Raw genomic sequence first — 17521 nt, forward strand, 5'->3', positions numbered from 1 at the left:
AAAAAAACGTTCATACATTCAAATTCTCCCATCAATAAGTTTATGCCCTGACAGTACAGGATAAAAATAGTCAAAATACCATCATTTATCAAAACAAAAGCTCTGATTGAGCAAGGACATAAGGTACAACAAAAGAATACTTTATCACTGCAGAAGGGTACTTGCCAATCAAAGGCAGTACAACAATTGTTACTTGCAACAATGGTTACACAAGTTAACCTAATTAAAACCAGAAAATGCTGGAGAAACTCAACAGGTCTATCAGTACATGTCAATTCTGACTGTTCAGCTTCTGAATAAATCATATTGGACTCAAAATGTTAACTCTTCTCTTTCTGCACAGATGCTGCCAGATCTTTTGAGCTTCTCCAGAGTCTTCTGTGTTTGTTTCAGATTATCAGCATCCACAGTATTCTAATTTTATTACATACAATTAAAGTGTCTGATCATTGCACTTAAACAGAATTTGAAGATGAAGTGATGCAAAACCAGACATTTGCTAATGTTTGTATAATGTTTAGTACTATTTCTGCCAACTCAGATACTGAAGCAGTCTATATCCAAATCCAGCAAGACAGAGACAATATCCAAGTGTGAACTTATAAGTGACTGGTAATACTGTTACCAGAAAGGGAGCAAACAATGACATCTCTAACAAGAGGCAGAAACTATCACCCCTTGACATTCAATAGTGTTATCATCACTGAATCACCTACTAGAATGCTGGGGGTTACCTCTGACTAGAAACTGAACTTGGCTAGTCATGTAAATACAGTGGCTACAAGACCAGGTCAGAGGATTGGATTACTGCAATACTCAGACAAATCCCCTAAGCCTGGAACCATAATTAAAGGAACAAATCAGAAGTGTGATGGAATACTTTCCACCCGCCTGGATGAGTGCAGTTCCAACAGCACTCAAGAAGCTTGACACATTTCAGGTCAAAGTAACCCATGTGATTGGTACCACATTCACAAACATTCACTCCCTCAATCACCAATAAACTGTAGAAGCAGTTCCAACTACTAGATGCAAAGTAGAAACTCACTAAGGTTCCTGAGATACCTTCCACTATCATCCAGGAGGACACGTGCAGCAGGTGTATGGGAATATCACTACCTGCAAGTTATCCTCCAAGCAAATCAGTCTGAATTGGGACTATTTCATCATTTCTTCAGTCACTGAGTCAAATTCTGGATTTTCCTTCTTCCTCCCTATATTTTGGATATAATTGCACCAAATAGAATGCACTGGTTCAAAAAGACAGCTCACTACCACATTCTCAAAGGCAACTGATGATGAACAATAAATTGGGGCCCAGCCAGTGAAACCTCATCTCTGATGAATTTTTAAAAGGAGAAAGTGAGGACTGCAGATGCTGGAGATGCATTCCTGAAGAAGGGCTCATGCCCGAAATGTCGATTCTCCTGCTCCTTGGATGCTGCCTGACCTGCTGCGCTTTTCCAGCAACACATTTTCAGCTCTGAATTTTTGTGGCTTATTCCTACATTATTACAATTTTTGCAAATAATACCAAATAAAATAAAGATCCCAAGACTGAACAAATAGAACAAACTCAGAAGCACAGAGAAAGTCAAATTATTCAATAGTGCTGTGAAAAAGAGCTTCCATTTACAAATGAAGCAGTTGCAATGTCCTTTCTCCAACATTATTCATTATGAATTTTATACATCACACCACAACATTTACTCAGGATAAATAATCAATCTCTTGATAATTCTTGGTTATTCTTTTTATCTTTCTAAAAAGAATTTTTAAATTGTCAATCGATCAGACACAAGATGAAAAATCCAAAATCCACACGCTGATGTGTCCATTTAAAGTTTCTAATGCTGACAAGCTAAGCCAGCCAAAGTTGACACCATTAAAAGGAAACTCTTACTTTCTCACACCACTAGAAGTGCATCAAAGTGTAAGTTTATATCAGGAAGCTGGGAACCTCAGCTGAAGCAAGCCAACTTTTTTGAAAGAGATCTTGAAAGGAGAAAAGGGATGCAGAACAAAACTTCTGACAAATAAATTAGTGAGTAAAAATCCAACAGTGCACCCAAGAAAAGTGTTTCAATTACAGTTAGTGGGGCTAGACTTCCAGTTACCCTGGTCAGCTTTTCAACATCATGAGTCAAGCTGCTTACCACAGCTCATTTTGTATGAACAGTCTAGTAAGAGCTGCAAGTGGGTATTTTAAAAGAATTGAATGTGAGGCTAAGTAAATCCATGTATCAGCCTATAGTGCATCCTTCTCCCAAAGTTACAGCAGGCGAACTGAAGATTTTCAACTTTATCGTTTTATATTTTGTATCTTGACAGGTCTTGCAGGAATGATAAAATTATACCTTTTTCTAATTGCACAATAGTTACAGACATAACGACGTAGCTACATTCAGTCAGCCTTGCCTTTTCATTTTAACGTGCGTAGCTAAAATAAAAAAAAATGTTTTTCACCAATGCTTATCCACAAAGTACGAATGTTATTATTCAATTGCTTTGAACTCCTTACCGGGTAGCTGTCGCTCACAAAAATGTAAATAGGTGACAAAATAAGCTGTAGCATTGTCTCTTTGTATCCCTTCTTCATTTCAAAACAAAGTCTCTCCAGAAATGCTGTTGGGCATTCCGCACCATCACTGCTGCAATGCTGAAACAAATCATATATGAAATCTTTTCAGATAGACTACTGAATAAATCCATAATATAATTTCTTACACTTTACAATATTAAAGTATTTGTTGAACTTAAAATATTACAGCAATTAGTTAACTAGCTAATCTAGCTCTATAAAACTATAAATAGAAATGTTAGCATAAATCCCCCAATAATGAGAGATTACCTTAGAGGTTAAATATGCTTACACTGAGCTAAGACACAGTAGCAGTTAGATTGATTCATATTGACTGTAGACTAAATCCAATTTTGTTTCATGGAAAGGTAGTGATGTATTCTACTAATTAATAAAATGATTAGTTCAGTAAGGCATATTGTTCAGTCATTCCAAGTCAGTGTTCTAACCCCTTGAGTGAGAAAATGTACAATGTAATATGATACTGAATATTCATATTAAGGTTTTTCTGATTAATTGGGGGCATCACAATTGCCCATCGTGGCCCAGAACTAGGAGAGGGAAGAAATGGAAGTGAAAGATGAAAAATACAGTAAGATTACTTTTGGCTAGAATATTGGTACAATTTCTGAGCTACAAGACAAGAGGCTGAATATGAAATAACTCGTACAAGAAAGATCCTAGCAACATTAATCTTTTCATATTTTTTGAAGCACATCTCACAGGAGAACTGACAGTCATTGAAAGATTAGATTCATGCATCATTTAGCAAGGAAACATGATTGGAAGACCGGAGATGGGAAGAAAAATTACACATACATCGTAAGCATTAGATGTAATGGTATAGTAAAAAGTATTTTTGTTGAAGAAAACTTAACATTATCCCAGAATTAGCTGATGAAATACAGAAAGTTTTGTTTCCTACTATTAGGCAAAACAAGCATTTTGAGGTAATTGAACAACTACCAGAGAACATACATCAAAATAATTATGACCACATTATAAAAAAAATTTGAAAACATACACTAAAACGCACTCGAGTATCAGCATAACTACAACTCCATACTATCCAATGAGTCCACAATCCTAACTGGGGTTTAAGTAGTATGGAGTGGCAGAAAACTGTGGGTAGCCAAGATCTAGACCACAGTTCTTGTCTCTCAGTTCTTGTGTCACATACAAATGTGAGATTTAAATGGAAAGCAAAACTGACATTCAAATAACTCAAGTTAATTCCTCATAGTTTCTAGTGGTATGTTCAGCTGCCTGACTGCAATGATTAAAAACGGATGGAAGAATCTAAAAGAGATGAGAAAATCCAAGAGAAAACGTAGCAAAAATAGACTGTTAAAAAAAATCACTCCTCAACAAGGTCTAAAGTCCAGGTGACAATGTAATGATCTAAAGATCTATATGAGCACTGATTTTGACATGCCTTTAATGCCTATCTTCCCAAATCTGCTAAGACGACAAAAATAACTATTATAACATAGAGGGTCAGGATAAATATCAGACTGTTCTTTCACTTGAAAAGGTGTTCCTATTATCCTACCTAGTTCATAAAAGAGAAACTGTTCCAGTGTAAGATACATCAAATAAACTTATTCTTACATGTTGCAGATCAAGCACTGGAAATAAAAGTTTTTGGAGATACTCAGGAACTATATAGCTAGCATGTAATATGTTGACATTATCCCAACCTTAAAATCTGTTTTTACCATAAAGTTATACATAGGGCATTTAAACTACACATTTACATTCACTAAATTGTATTCTATTCATAAAACATCGGTTCAAAATATCAGGTGTGTTATAATAAACAATGCACTTGAGAACACCAAGGCAATAAAGACAGCTTAGGTTAGGTCATAAGCCATGTCAGTGAATGTTTAGCAGTTCAATCAACTGAAAGATCATCTACAATACTACCGATGCACTGTTGAGGGTGTATAAGGCTCTGTTTGTCAATATTTGGAATACTGTTTTAGGTCCCATATCTACGGAAAGATGTGATGTTGGAGAAGATCATTCTTGTAATGATCTCAGGAATGAAGGTCTCTCCAGTCTCATTCCTGGCCATGCTAAATTGCCCATAGCATCTAGGGATGCTATTCAGGGGAAATGCAGGGTTTTAGGGTTGGGGGTGGGTCTGGGTGGAATGCTCTTTGGAGGGTCAATGTGGACTCGATGGGCCAAGTGGCCAGCTCCCACATTGTAGGGATTCTATGATGATTATCAGATCAGTCAAGATCTTACCGAATGGCAAACATGCTCAAAAGGATGAACAGCCTATTGCTGCTCCTAAATCTCAGGGTCATCACCTCAAAATGTATATACAACAATCTACTACAGTAATGTTACGCAAAACAAAACCTGCCACCTCACATCATAGCAAATGTGGTTCCCTTGTTCAAAAAGGGGAGTAGGGATAACCCTAGTAACTATAGGCCGGTGAGTCTCACTTCTGTTGTGGGCAAAGTCTTAGAGAGAATTGTAAGGGATAGGATTTATGCACATCTGGATAGGAATAATGTGATCAAGGATAGTCAGCATGGTTTTGTGAAGGGCAGGTCGTGCCTCACAAACCTTATTGAATTCTTTGAAAAGGTGACGAAGGAGGTTGATGAGGGGAAAGCGGTAGATGTGGTATATATGGATTTTAGTAAGGCGTTTGATAAGGTTCCCCATGGTAGGCTACTGCAGAAAATACGGAGATATGGCATTGAGGGTGAGTTGGAGGTTTGGATTAGGAATTGGCTGGATGGAAGAAGACAGAGGGTAGTAGTTGATGGCAAAGTTTCTTCATGGAGTGCCGTCACTAGCGGTGTTCCGCAAGGATCTGTTTTGGGACCATTGCTGTTTGTCATTTTTATAAATGACCTGGAAGAGGGGTTAGAAGGTTGGGTGAGCAAGTTTGCGGATGATACGAAAGTCGGAGGAGTTGTTGACAGTGAGGAAGGATGTGGCAGGTTACAGCAGGAAATAGAGAAGCTGCAGAGCTGGGCAGAAAGGTGGCAAATGGAATTCAATGTAGCTAAATGTGAGGTGATTCACTTTGGGAAGAATAACAAAAAGATGGGGTACTGGGCTAATGGTCGGATACTTGGTAGTGTGGATGAGCAGAGGGATCTTGGTGTCCATGTACACAGATCTCTGAAAGTTGCCACCCAGGTAAATAGTGCGGTGAGGAAGGCATATGGCGTACTGGCTTTTATTGGTAGAGGAATTGAGTTCCGGAGTCCTGAGGTCATGATGCAGTTGTATAAAACTCTGGTGCGGCCGCATCTGGAATATTGTGTGCAGTTTTGGTCGCCATACTATAGGAAGGATGTGGAGGCACTGGAACGGGTGCAGAGGAGGTTTACCAGGATGTTGCCTGGTATGGAAGGAAGATCGTATGAGGATAGACTGAGACACTTGGGGCTGTTTTCATTAGAGAAAAGAAGGTTTAGGGGTGACTTGATTGAGGTGTACAAGATGATTAGGGGGTTAGATAGGGTTGACAGTGTGAACTTTTTCCCGCATATGGAGTCGGGTATTACAAGGGGGCATAGCTTTAAATTAAGGGGGGGTAGATATAGGACTGAAGTTAGGGGTAGGTTCTTCACTCAGCGAGTCGTAAGTTCATGGAATGCCCTGCCAGCAGCAGTGGTGGACTCTCCCTCTTTATGGGCATTTAAGCGGGCATTGGATAGGTATATGGAGGATAGTGGGTTAGTATAGGTTAGGTGGGCTTGGATCGGCGCAACATCGAGGGCCAAAGGGCCTGTACTGCGCTGTATTCTTCTATGTTCTATGTTCTATCACACAGCAGATCTGCTATCAATACAATTCAAATCACAGCTCATAAGAGGTATAAAATTATACATTTATTACCACCACTTAGTCCAGGGGAAGAAAGCCAACCTGAAAATGTTAATATTCCTTGGGTTCTTCCTTGCATATATCAACACAGAAAGCAAACTTCAGGATGTATTTCAGAAAGCAAACATTTCAAACTTAATTTGTGTTAATAAATCTGTGAGAATGTCACAATTATTAATCATTACATCACCTCAATCTGAGTGATGTACTATTTAGTGACATGTATGTGCACTGCACTCTTACCCATGTTATTCTCTTAATCATTATACAGACTGGTTGATAACATATTTTCTTAAACTAAATACAAACTAGATACTCAGAGTCAAACACAGCGATACAAAAAATAGAGATTCAGTAACAGCTTGCTTTAAATTACATATTTCCTGTTCTAATTCACTCACCACTGGAAGTTTTCCATGCACCTTGCACAAGTTAATGAGGACAGAGATGTCCCAGGGGCGGAGTGTAAGTGGATGAATTTGCTTGCCTCCATTCTCAGCTTCTATCTTCTCATTTTCTTCAACTCCAACTGCTGCCCATCCAGAACTAGAGGATGTTGACAATGACAGCACAGGGCTTGTGGCCACTTCTTCAAAATCAGTATACATGTCATCTTCACCAAAGTAATTTTCCTTTTAAAAGAATGGGACATGTGAGACAGTGCCAGTATAGTTGTCAGTTATACTTCACAGACAAAAGAATAATCTTACAGTAATTGCTCAATACATAAATCTGTATATGCCTTTTTGGTCCAGAATAGGACAATTTTGTTGTTAAGTGGTTAATACATTGTTACCCACTTATTTGTTTTAAGTACTACCAACCCCTTTTGTAAAGTATTTGGGGACCAAAGGCACAAGATTCTCTATAGCTGACTGTCTAGTTTCAAAGTGAATTAAATCAATTAAATAAATCTGAATGTGCTGAAATAGTCAACAGGTCTGGCAGCAGCTATAGAAAGACAAGCAGATTTAATGTTTCAAATTAACAGGATTCTTCTTTATAACTCAGAGGTAAATTTAACTAAAACATTAACTCTGGTTCTTTTTCCACAAACACTGTCAGATCTTCTGAGTATATCCAGTGCTTCTTGCTTTCATTTCAGATTTCCAGTATCTGCGGTGTTTCCCTTTTATCAATCAATGAAAGGGCTGTTTCCCCAGTCTCTAACACTTTCCACTTATGCTTCAGAAAACAATATCGAGCATGTTGTAACTTTATTTTGGAGCAACTGGAAAAACAAAACATGATCACTTTAATTCTCTGTCTTATCACTGAGAATGTAGATTTATTTACTTGAAACACAAGACTACATTTTGTTTAACTAACATGAAAGTCATTTTCACTTCTCAGAAAAATCAAAAATCCTGGGTTGGTGGCTGGCATGGACCTAACAAGGGAGTTGCGGAAGGAATGATCTCTGCGGAACACAGATAGGAGTGCAGAGGGAAATATATCTCTGGTGGTGGGGTCTGTTTGTCGGTGGCGAAAATGGCAAAGGATGATGCATTTCATATGAGAGATAAATGGGAGGTGGGTGGGGCCTTGGGCCTCCCCCACGTTCCTGATGAAGAGCTTATGCTTGAAATGTTGACTCTCCTGCTCCTCGAATGCTGCCTGACAGGCTGTGCTTTTCCAGCAACACACTTTTTGACTCTAATTAATGTTAAGTTTTAAATTATTCCTGAAATGGGATGTCCATTATTGTATATAATAAATAGTAGTTTCAAAGCACAACACGGTTGCTACTTAGTCATTTTGTTTCTCGACATCTTCATATGATATGGGCATCGCTGACAAGGCCAGCATTGGTCATCCATCCCTAATTGCTTTTGAACTGAACATTATGTCAGATGACAATTTGGAAGCAATATCAATCACACTGTGAAGGACTTGGAGTCACACAATGCCCAAACTTGTTAAGGATGGTAGATTCAACTTCCCTGAGAAAAGGTTAACTGAATGGTTTAATGGTTTAGTGATGGCAACCATACTGAGGCTAGCTTTACATTCCAATTTTATCAATGCTCTTCAGGGCATTAGTCTGTCCCTCTGGAATGCCAAACCAGTAACATTATTATTCCACCATCTTCCCATAGAAGGATAATTGCTAACGTAGACCAAAAGTGAAAATAAGCAAGAATTGCCAAACAAGCTTTTTTTCAAATCAGTGCTGGTAATACATACAGTTGAAAAATGTGGTACTGGAAAAACACAGCAGGCCAGGCAGCATCCGAGGAGCAGGAGAATCGACGTTTCGGGCATAAGCCCTTCTTCAGGGATGCATACAGCCTGCTTCCCACGGAAAAACATACTGTAATGATACTGCTATGCAATTATTTCTGTAGTTGTAATTTTGAACATAGAACATATAAAAGTACAGCACAGAAGAGGCCCTTCGGCCCATGATGTTGTGCTGAGGATTATTCCTAATCTAAAATAAAGCCCTGAAGAAGGGCTTTTGCCCGAAATGTCGATTTTCCTGCTCCTCCGATGCTGCCTGACCTATGATTTTCCAGCACACTCTGATCTAAACTCTAGTTTCCAGCATCTGCAGTCCTCACTTTTGCCTAAAATAAAGTAACCTAATCTATGCACCCCTCAATTCACTGATATCCATGTGCATGTCCAGCAGTTCCTTAATTGTCCCCAATGACTCTGCTTCCACCACCACCGCTGGCAACGCATTCCATGCATTCACAACTCTGTGTAAAGAACCTACCTCAGACATCTCCTCTATACCTTCCTCCTAATATCTTAAAACTATGACCCCTCGTAGCAGTCAATCCTGTCCTGGGGAAAAGTCTCTGGCTATTGACTCTATCCACGCCTCTCATTACCTTGTATACCTCGATCAGGTCACCAGTCTTCCTCCTTCTCTCCAGTAAGAAAAGTCTGAAGTTAGACAACCACTCTTTGTAAGATAAGCCCTCCAAGTCCAGGCACCATCCTGGCAAACCTTCTTTGCACCCTCTCCAAAGCCTTCGTATCTTTCCTATAATAGGGCGACCAGAACTGGACACAATATTCCAAATGTGGTCTTACCAGGGTCTTGTAGAGCTGCAGCAAAACCTCACTGCTCTTAAACTTGACCCCCCTGTTAATGAAAGCCAAAACATCATATGCTTTCTTAACAACCCTATCCACTTGGGGTGGCAACTTTGAAGGATCTATGCACTTGAACACCAAGATCCTTCTATTCCTCCACACTGCCAAGAATCATGTCTTTAATCCTATATTCAGCATTCATGTTCTACCTTCCAAAATGCATCACTTTGCATTTATCCAGGTTGAACTCCATCTGCCATTTCTCAGCACAGTTCTGCATACTGTCACGCTGCAGCCTGCAACAGCCCTCAATACTATCAACAACACCTCCAACCTTTGCGTCATCGGCAAACTTGCTAACCCACCCCTCAACCTCATCTAAGTCATCTTACAAAGAGTAGAAGCCCAAGAACAGAGGCTGCGGGATGCCACTCACCACTGACCCCCAGGCAGAATTCTTTCCATTTCTAACCACTGCTTGATCTGTCTCGTCCACTACTCAAAGAACTCAATAAGATTTGTGAGGCACAACCTGCCCCTCACAAAGCCAAGCTGACTGCCTTTAATTACGCTATGCCTTTTCAAAAATAGTCATAAGTCCTATCCCTCAATTCTTTCTAAAACCTTGCTGACCACAGACATAGGACTGACTGGTCTGGAATTGCCAGGGATTTCCCTATTCCCCTTCTTGAAAAAGGGTAACATTCGTCTCCTTCCAATTCCCCGGTACAATTCCAAGGAGAGTGAGTAAGCAAAGATCTTCGCCAGCGGCTTAGCAACCTGCTTTCTCCCTTCCTGGAGCAACCTAAGAATAAATCTGGTCTGGCCCTGGGGACTTATCAATCTTGATGTTTGTCAAACTTTCCAGCACATCAACTTCATCAATCTTGATCTGTTCAAACCTGTTTCTGAGCTCCTCAAAGTTTTCATTCACAAGGTCCATTTCCTTAGTGAAAACCAAAGCAAAAAACTCATTTCGGGCTTCCCCTATCTGCTCAGACTCCACGCACAAGTTCCCTACGCTATCCCTGATCGGCCCTACCTTCTCCTTGATCATTCTCTTATTCCTCACGTATGAGTAAAATGCCTTTGGGTTCTCCCTCATGCTTCCTGCCAAGGCTTTTTTGTCCTCCCTTCTGGCCTGCCTCAGTCCATTTCTGAGCTACTTTCTAGTAAGCATGTGATCCTCAAAAGCTGTGCTAGATCCCTGCTTCCTCCACCTTATGTAAGCTGCCTTCTTCCTTTTGACAAGAAGCTCCTTTAGAAATTTCACTGTTGTAAATGTAATTTGTAACAGCAATGCTCAACTAGGTTATTTAAGAGACTAATCTAATTCAGCAGTTTTGCCTTGCATTTAAAAACTGACACTGGGAACATGAAAGTGGCAACTAATGAACAATGTTCCTAGGATATGGAGGGTAGGACACAAAGGGATAGAAGGAAAACAGCAAGAGAGAGGAAATGTTCTTCTTGTTGCTTACCATCTAGCAACATTGCCGTAACTACTGAAATGGTCTTACAACAAAACAATCATAATTAAAAAGAATGCTGACACTTGTTATTAAGTCTAACTATAATGGACAATGACCAATGCTCATAATATAATCCAATAAAATCAAAATATTTCAGAGGGCAAGGGACAAAACAGATTAACAGGGAATATTAATTTTTTTTCTTGGCTAATGGATATTCTTGTACTGCAACAGTTACAGATCCTTTGAGGTAGAAGACTGGCACAAAGGCCATACAATAATATAAAAGTAAGTTCCAAATAACTTTGAAAATCTGCCTCAAGTTTAAAAGATTTTTGATGTGGTGTGAGAAATTAAAAGTCTGTACCTTGATAGATAACAATGCTTTAAGAAGTGGCCCATACAGAATGATTTGTGAATCAGGAGACATTTCTAGCTCAACATGTAGTTTATCAGGTGCAAGTTCAGAAGGATCGATTCGCTGTCGCTGTGAAACTGAAGGAGAATGCAGAATTCGTTCAGAGGACTTCTGTGATGATCTTGATGTTGACTGCTGCATTTCAAATACTTCAAAAAGAAAGGTTGTACATTTTTTTAAAAAGCATTTTCTCACACAGACATAGGTTAGCTGTTGAAACTAAACTTAAATTTGAGAATACATAACCTCGGTTGTTCCTACTGATTTTAATAATTTCTAAAATTCTACTACTCTCATTAAACAACTTGCAAAATGTTGCATGATACATATTCAACATAGCACTTAAAAATAAGTTGAAGCCACTTTTATTAATTTGTGCCATAGCATGCTGAAATACAAAAAAGAAGTTTTTTGGTGCAAGTCTGTTTGGACATTTGTTTCCAGAAACCATTTGATCCAGTCCCACTCTCCTGTTTCCTCACTATCACCTTCATTATAGTTCATCTAGCAAGCATGTAAGTGTGTTTTAAAAAAAAAGGACTTTATTCAAATTATTGCAATAGAAAAATCCACATTTTAACAATATATTGTGAAGAGCATTCTTCTAATCCCCATTTTATTTCACATTTTGGCTTCTCACTACAATCTCACTGACTGTCTACTAGTTAGGCCACATCTAGAGTATTACGAGCAACTCTAGGCATTAAGCCTTAAAAGTATACTGCCCTGCAAAATAAGTTTCTTCATTTCGCTACAAGGTTCAGGACCTGATCAGGTGTGCCCCAGAACTCTGTGGGAAGCTCGGGAAGTGATTACTGGGCCCCTTGGTAAGATATTTGGATGATCGATAGTCACAGATGAGGTGCCGGAAGACTGGGGGTTGGCTAACATGGTGGCAATATTTAAGGAAGGTGTTAAGGAAAAGCCAGGAAATTATAGACCAGTGAGCCTGACATCGGTGGTGGGCAACTTGTTGGAGAGAATCCTGAGGGACAGGATTTACATGTCTTTAGAAAGGCAAGAACTGATTAAGGATAGTCAACATGGCTTTGTGCATGGGAAATCATGTCTCACAAACTTGATTGAGATTTTGAAGTAGCAGCAAAGAGGACAGACCAGTAGATGCGACCTATATATTTTCAGCAAGGCATTTGACAGGATTCCTCGGTAGACTGTTAGCAAGGTTAGATCTCATGGAATACAGGGAGAACTAGCCATTTGGATACAGAACTGGCTTTAGGGTAGAAGACAGAGGGTGGGGGTGGAGGGTTGCTTTTCAGACTGGAGGCCTGTGACCAGTGGTGTACCACTAGGTCCACTGCTTTTTGTCATTTACATAAGTGATTTGGATGTGAATATAAGAGGTCTGGTTAGTAAGTTGGCAGATGACACCAAAATTGGAGGTGCAGTGGACAGTGAAGGAGGTTACCTCAAAGTACAACAAGATCTTGATCAGATGGGCCAATGGGCTGAGGAGTGGCAGATGCAGTTTAATTTAGATAAATGTGAGGTGCTGCATTTTGGAAAAATAAATCAGGGCAGAACTTGTATACTTAATCGTAAGGTCCTGGGAGTGTTGCTGGAAAAAAAAAAGAGATACCTTGGAGTGCAGGTTCAAACCTCCTTGAAAGTAGAGTCACAGGTAGGTAGGTACAATAGTAAAGATGGCATTTGGTATGCTTTCCTTTATTGGTCAGAGCATTGAGTATAGGAGTTAGGAAATCATGTTGCAGCTGTACAGGTCCTTGGTTAGGTCACTTGTGGGATATTGCGTGCAATTCTGGTCTCTTTCCTATCGGAAAGATGTTGTGAAATTTAAAAGGGTTCAGAAAAGATTTACAAGGATGTTGCCAGGGTCAGAAGATTTGAGCTATAGGGAGAGGCTGAATAGGCTGGGGCTGTTTTTCCTGGAGTGTCGGAGGACGAGGGGTGACCTTATATCATGCGGGGCATGGATAGGGTAAATACACAAAGTCTTTTCTCTGGGCTGCGGGAGGCCAGAACTAGAGGGCATAAGTTTAGGGTGAAAGGGGACCAATATGAAAACGACCTAAGGGTCAACGTTTTCACATGGAAGGTAGTGCATGTATAGAATGAGCTGCCAGAGGAAGCGGTGGAGGCTGGTACAACCACAACATTTAAAAGGCATCTGGATGGGTATAGGAATAGGAAGGCTTTAGAAGGGATCTGGACTAAGTGGTGGCAAATGGGACTAAACTAGGTTAGGATATCTAGGTAGGCATGGACGAGATGGACTGAAAAGTCTGTTTCTGTGTTGTACATCTCTATGACTCTATGACAGAGTAAATAAACTGGGATTTTATTCCCTGGAAATTAAAAGATTAGAGCTTGAATCGGTAAAAGCATTAAAGAAAATTTAGGGAATAAATAGGATAGATTTAGTTTGCGTGTTTAAGACTAGGGAGCCCAGTCCACAGTTTAGAGACAGACCTTACAAATTAAATTAGAAAATATTTCATTAAACAAAACATGGTGGAAATTTGGAATTCTATCTTTCTCAACTGATGCCACATCAATTGTTATTTGTAAAACTGAGATTGACAGATTTTAATTAGCCAAAGGTATTAAGGAATAGAAAGTAAAAAGAATATAGAATGGAAACACATATATAGTGTTCTGTCACATCAGTCATGATTTCATTGAATGTTGGAACAGACCGAAGGAGCCAAATGGCTTACCCCTATTCCCAAGTGGGAACAATTTACTGCTTATATACAACATTGAGGATTTCAAGATTATGCAAAGACTGTAATGATGTCACACCTTAACCTCTGGAATCTATTGAACAAAAGTTAACTATAAAACTCTTTCATAAATTGCCCCTAAGAAATGTATGCAAATCGCAGGACCTTGACATACTGAGAGTCACAGAGACGTATAGCACAGTAAAGACCGTTTGGTAACTCATCCATGGTGACCAGATATCTTAAATTAATCTAGGCCCATTTGCCAACACCTGGCACATATCCGTCTAAACCCTTCCTACTAATATACCCATCCAGATGCCTTTTAAATGCTGTGGTTGTACCAGCCACTATTACTTCCTCTGAGAGCTCATAAGGACAAAAGAAATAGGAGCACGAGTAGGCCATCTGGCCCTTCGAGCCCAGTCCGCCATTTAATAAGACCATGGCTAATCTTTTTGTGCCCTCAGCACCACTTCTCCATCATAACTTTAATTTTTTTACTGTTCAAAAAATCTCAGCTTTAAAAAAATTCAATGAGGAAGCCTCAATTACTTCACTGGGCAGGGAATTCCACAGATTCACCCAGAGGCATTCCTCCTCAATTCGGTCCTAAATCTGCTACCTCTAATCTTGAGGCTATGCCCTCTTGTCCTAGTTTCACTGCTAGTGGAAACATCCTCTTTACTTCTTACTTATCTATTCCCTTTTGGATGTAGGTTTGCTCGGTGAGCTTGAAGTTTCATTTCCAGATGTTTCGTTACCCTACCAGGTAACATCTTCAATGGGCCTCAGGCGAAGCACTGCTGAAAATTCCTGCTTTCTATTTATATGTTTGGGTTTCTTTGGGTTGGTGATGTTATTTCCTGTGGTGAAGTCACTGCCTGTTCCTTTTCTCAGGGGGTGGTAGATGGAGTCTAACTCGATGTGTTTGATGATAGAGTTCCAGTTGGAATGCCATGCTTCTAGGAATTCTCGTGCGTGTCTTTGTTTGGCTTGTCCTAGGATGGATGTGTCTTTGTTTGGCTTGTCCCAGTCGAATCACAGCACCTTGACATACTGGTGCAAATGACTTTGTCATACCTTGTTTTGTTTTTTAAAAGATTAGTTTAAATTATTCTACACCTTCTTCTATTTGTCCATAATCTAATAGGTTGCTCCTACTCAAACAGATGTTGTACTACCTTACAATTTTGTTTTTAATACAATCAGTTTCCATCATCTCTTCAGATCAAGTTTTCCAGATCCTGACAACTGTTTTTCTTTTTAAAAAAAAAGGCTTCTGATCTTCCCTCAACATCTTTTGCCATTGATTTTAAATCTTTGACACACAGGCCAAAGGGTACAGTTTTTGCTCATCTATTCTATCAAAACCCCTCGCCTTAAAACCTCCAACAGGTCAGCTCCTAAATTTCTGTCTTTGATAGAGAATAACCCTACCTTTTCCAACCTCCCGAAGAAGCCAAGATGTGCCATTCTTGAAAGCATTCTGGCATATGCACATTGAACATGCAGCACAGAAATTGCCGTTTTGCTCCAAACTGTCCAAGTTGGTGTTTATGCTCCATTCAGTATCTTCCTGCACTTCCTCATTTAACTGTCAGCTCTACTCTTTCATCCCTCAGATGCCTGTATAGCTGCCCCTAAATATTTTCCATACTACTTTCTAAATTACTCCCAGTTATACGAAGTTCTATATGCTCTTTGGTAAATAAGAATCGTTGAATTCCCAAATCAATTTCTTGCTGACTAAGTTGTCTTAACAGACTCTGGTTTTGCTCTTCCCCACAAGTGGGTAGGTTCTTTGCATCAACTCTAGCAAAACATTAGATCATTTTAAAGGCCTCTATTAGACCACTCTTCAGCCTTCTCTTTTCAAGTGAAAGGCAACACAAGCTATTCACCTTTTCTTGACAAGTCCAACCTCTTAGCTCTGACATCAACAAAATAAATCTGTTTTGCATTCGCTCCAGTGCATTTATATCTTGTCATCTGGCTCTGCATTTTCTGATCATATTATTTAATCCACAGTATTTTAGCAAAAACTGTTTGACAATAAAAACTCATATTTTGTTACACTTTCTTATTCACTTCATTACCTTTTGAAAGAGGACTTTCTGCCTGAAATCCATGGTGACTTCATCATTATGCTTTTAGTTTCGTCACTTTATTTTTATGTTCTCCTTTGGAGTCCATTATTTTCCCTACTACCAGTGGTCTATAGTTGCTGGGGAATGTTCTATTGCCCTTCTTAAATACAGCTACAATGATAGAAATATGCTAGCCGTCTGCTGCAATATGTTTTTCTAATTAATTATTCAGCATCTGTGATGATGCCTTTGTCATTTCTTACATTTTTTTTTAAGAAGTTGCAGATGCAATTTGTCCAGCCCAGGAGATTTATCTTCTTAGAGTTATTTGTTGGTTTATTTACTATTATTCTTCTATATAATTTAAATGTGGTTTTATTATTTCCACTGTCTTCCCTACTCAGCCAGCCTCCTTAAAAACTACTGAAGCAAAATAATTACTTAATAAACTTGACTTTACAGTCAATAATGAAAAAGGGCATTCGCCATTAACCTTGAAGCAAGGCTCACCTTGCTATCTCGCCCTCAGGGTGGCAAGAATCTTACTTTTCTTGCTGTGCAATTGACTATAGAATTCTTTAATGGTATTTCGAGTGTAATCTCACCTAGCTATTCAAGCAGCAAAATCATAGAGTTCTCATGGTCACCCAATTAGAAAATCAAAAGCAAAAACATTTTGAATGAAATGAACTAAAGACTGGGGCACATGCATGAGGTAAATTTAAAAACCGAAATATCCAAATAAAAGCTTTTTCTAAAGAAAGAGATCATAAATAGATCATTACTGCTAAATAAATAAATTCACATGAAGCATCTCAAAAGTGATCTGTGGAACTTGCCACTACCTTGAATGGATTGAGATAAATAGCACATATGCATGTAAGGGAGAAGTAGATAAATAGAAGAGGCAAAGAGGAATAAAAGGATATATTCATCAGATGTGATGAAAAACTAGGGTCAGAAGAGGTATTTATGGACCATTAGCACACAATGGCCTGTTTCTTTGCTGCATTTCTGTTGCAATTACATCTAGTTTATTTGAAAAAGAAAACTATGAAAAGCTGTAGAGAAAGGCACAGTAAGGCACAGTCGCTCAGTGGTTAGCACTGCTGCCTCACAGCGTCAGGGACCCGGGTTCGATTCCAGCCTCGAGCAAGTGGCTGTGTGGAGTTTGCACATTCTCTGTGTCTGCGTGGGTTTCCTCTGGGTGCTCCCATTTCCTCCCACAATCCAAACATGTGCAGGTTAGGTGAATTGGCCGTGCTAAATTGCCCATAGTGTTCAGGGATGTGTAGGTTAGGTATATTTGTCAGGGGTAAATGTAGGGTGATAGGGTAGGGGAA

At 39.3% G+C, this 17521-nt stretch overlaps 1 protein-coding gene across 12 annotated transcripts in view; it reads right to left on the reverse strand.

Moving 5' to 3' along the window:
- Positions 1-17521, reverse strand: part of bltp1 (bridge-like lipid transfer protein family member 1) — a 434366-nt gene that overhangs the window by 248120 nt on the left and 168725 nt on the right. For all 12 annotated transcript variants that reach the window (XM_087980106.1, XM_043674037.2, XM_087980105.1 and 9 more), the window contains 3 exons: positions 11333-11532; positions 6847-7077; positions 2522-2659 (listed from right to left, as the gene is read on the reverse strand). In XM_087980106.1, coding sequence (XP_087836232.1) covers positions 2522-2659; positions 6847-7077; positions 11333-11532 — 569 coding nt within the window. The remainder of the gene's footprint in view (positions 1-2521; positions 2660-6846; positions 7078-11332; positions 11533-17521) is intronic.

This window comes from Chiloscyllium plagiosum, unplaced genomic scaffold (genome assembly GCF_037043375.1).
Source record: "Chiloscyllium plagiosum isolate Xiang-an unplaced genomic scaffold, Cpla_swu_hap1 HiC_scaffold_36, whole genome shotgun sequence".
Classification (NCBI taxonomy): Eukaryota; Metazoa; Chordata; class Chondrichthyes; order Orectolobiformes; family Hemiscylliidae; genus Chiloscyllium; species Chiloscyllium plagiosum.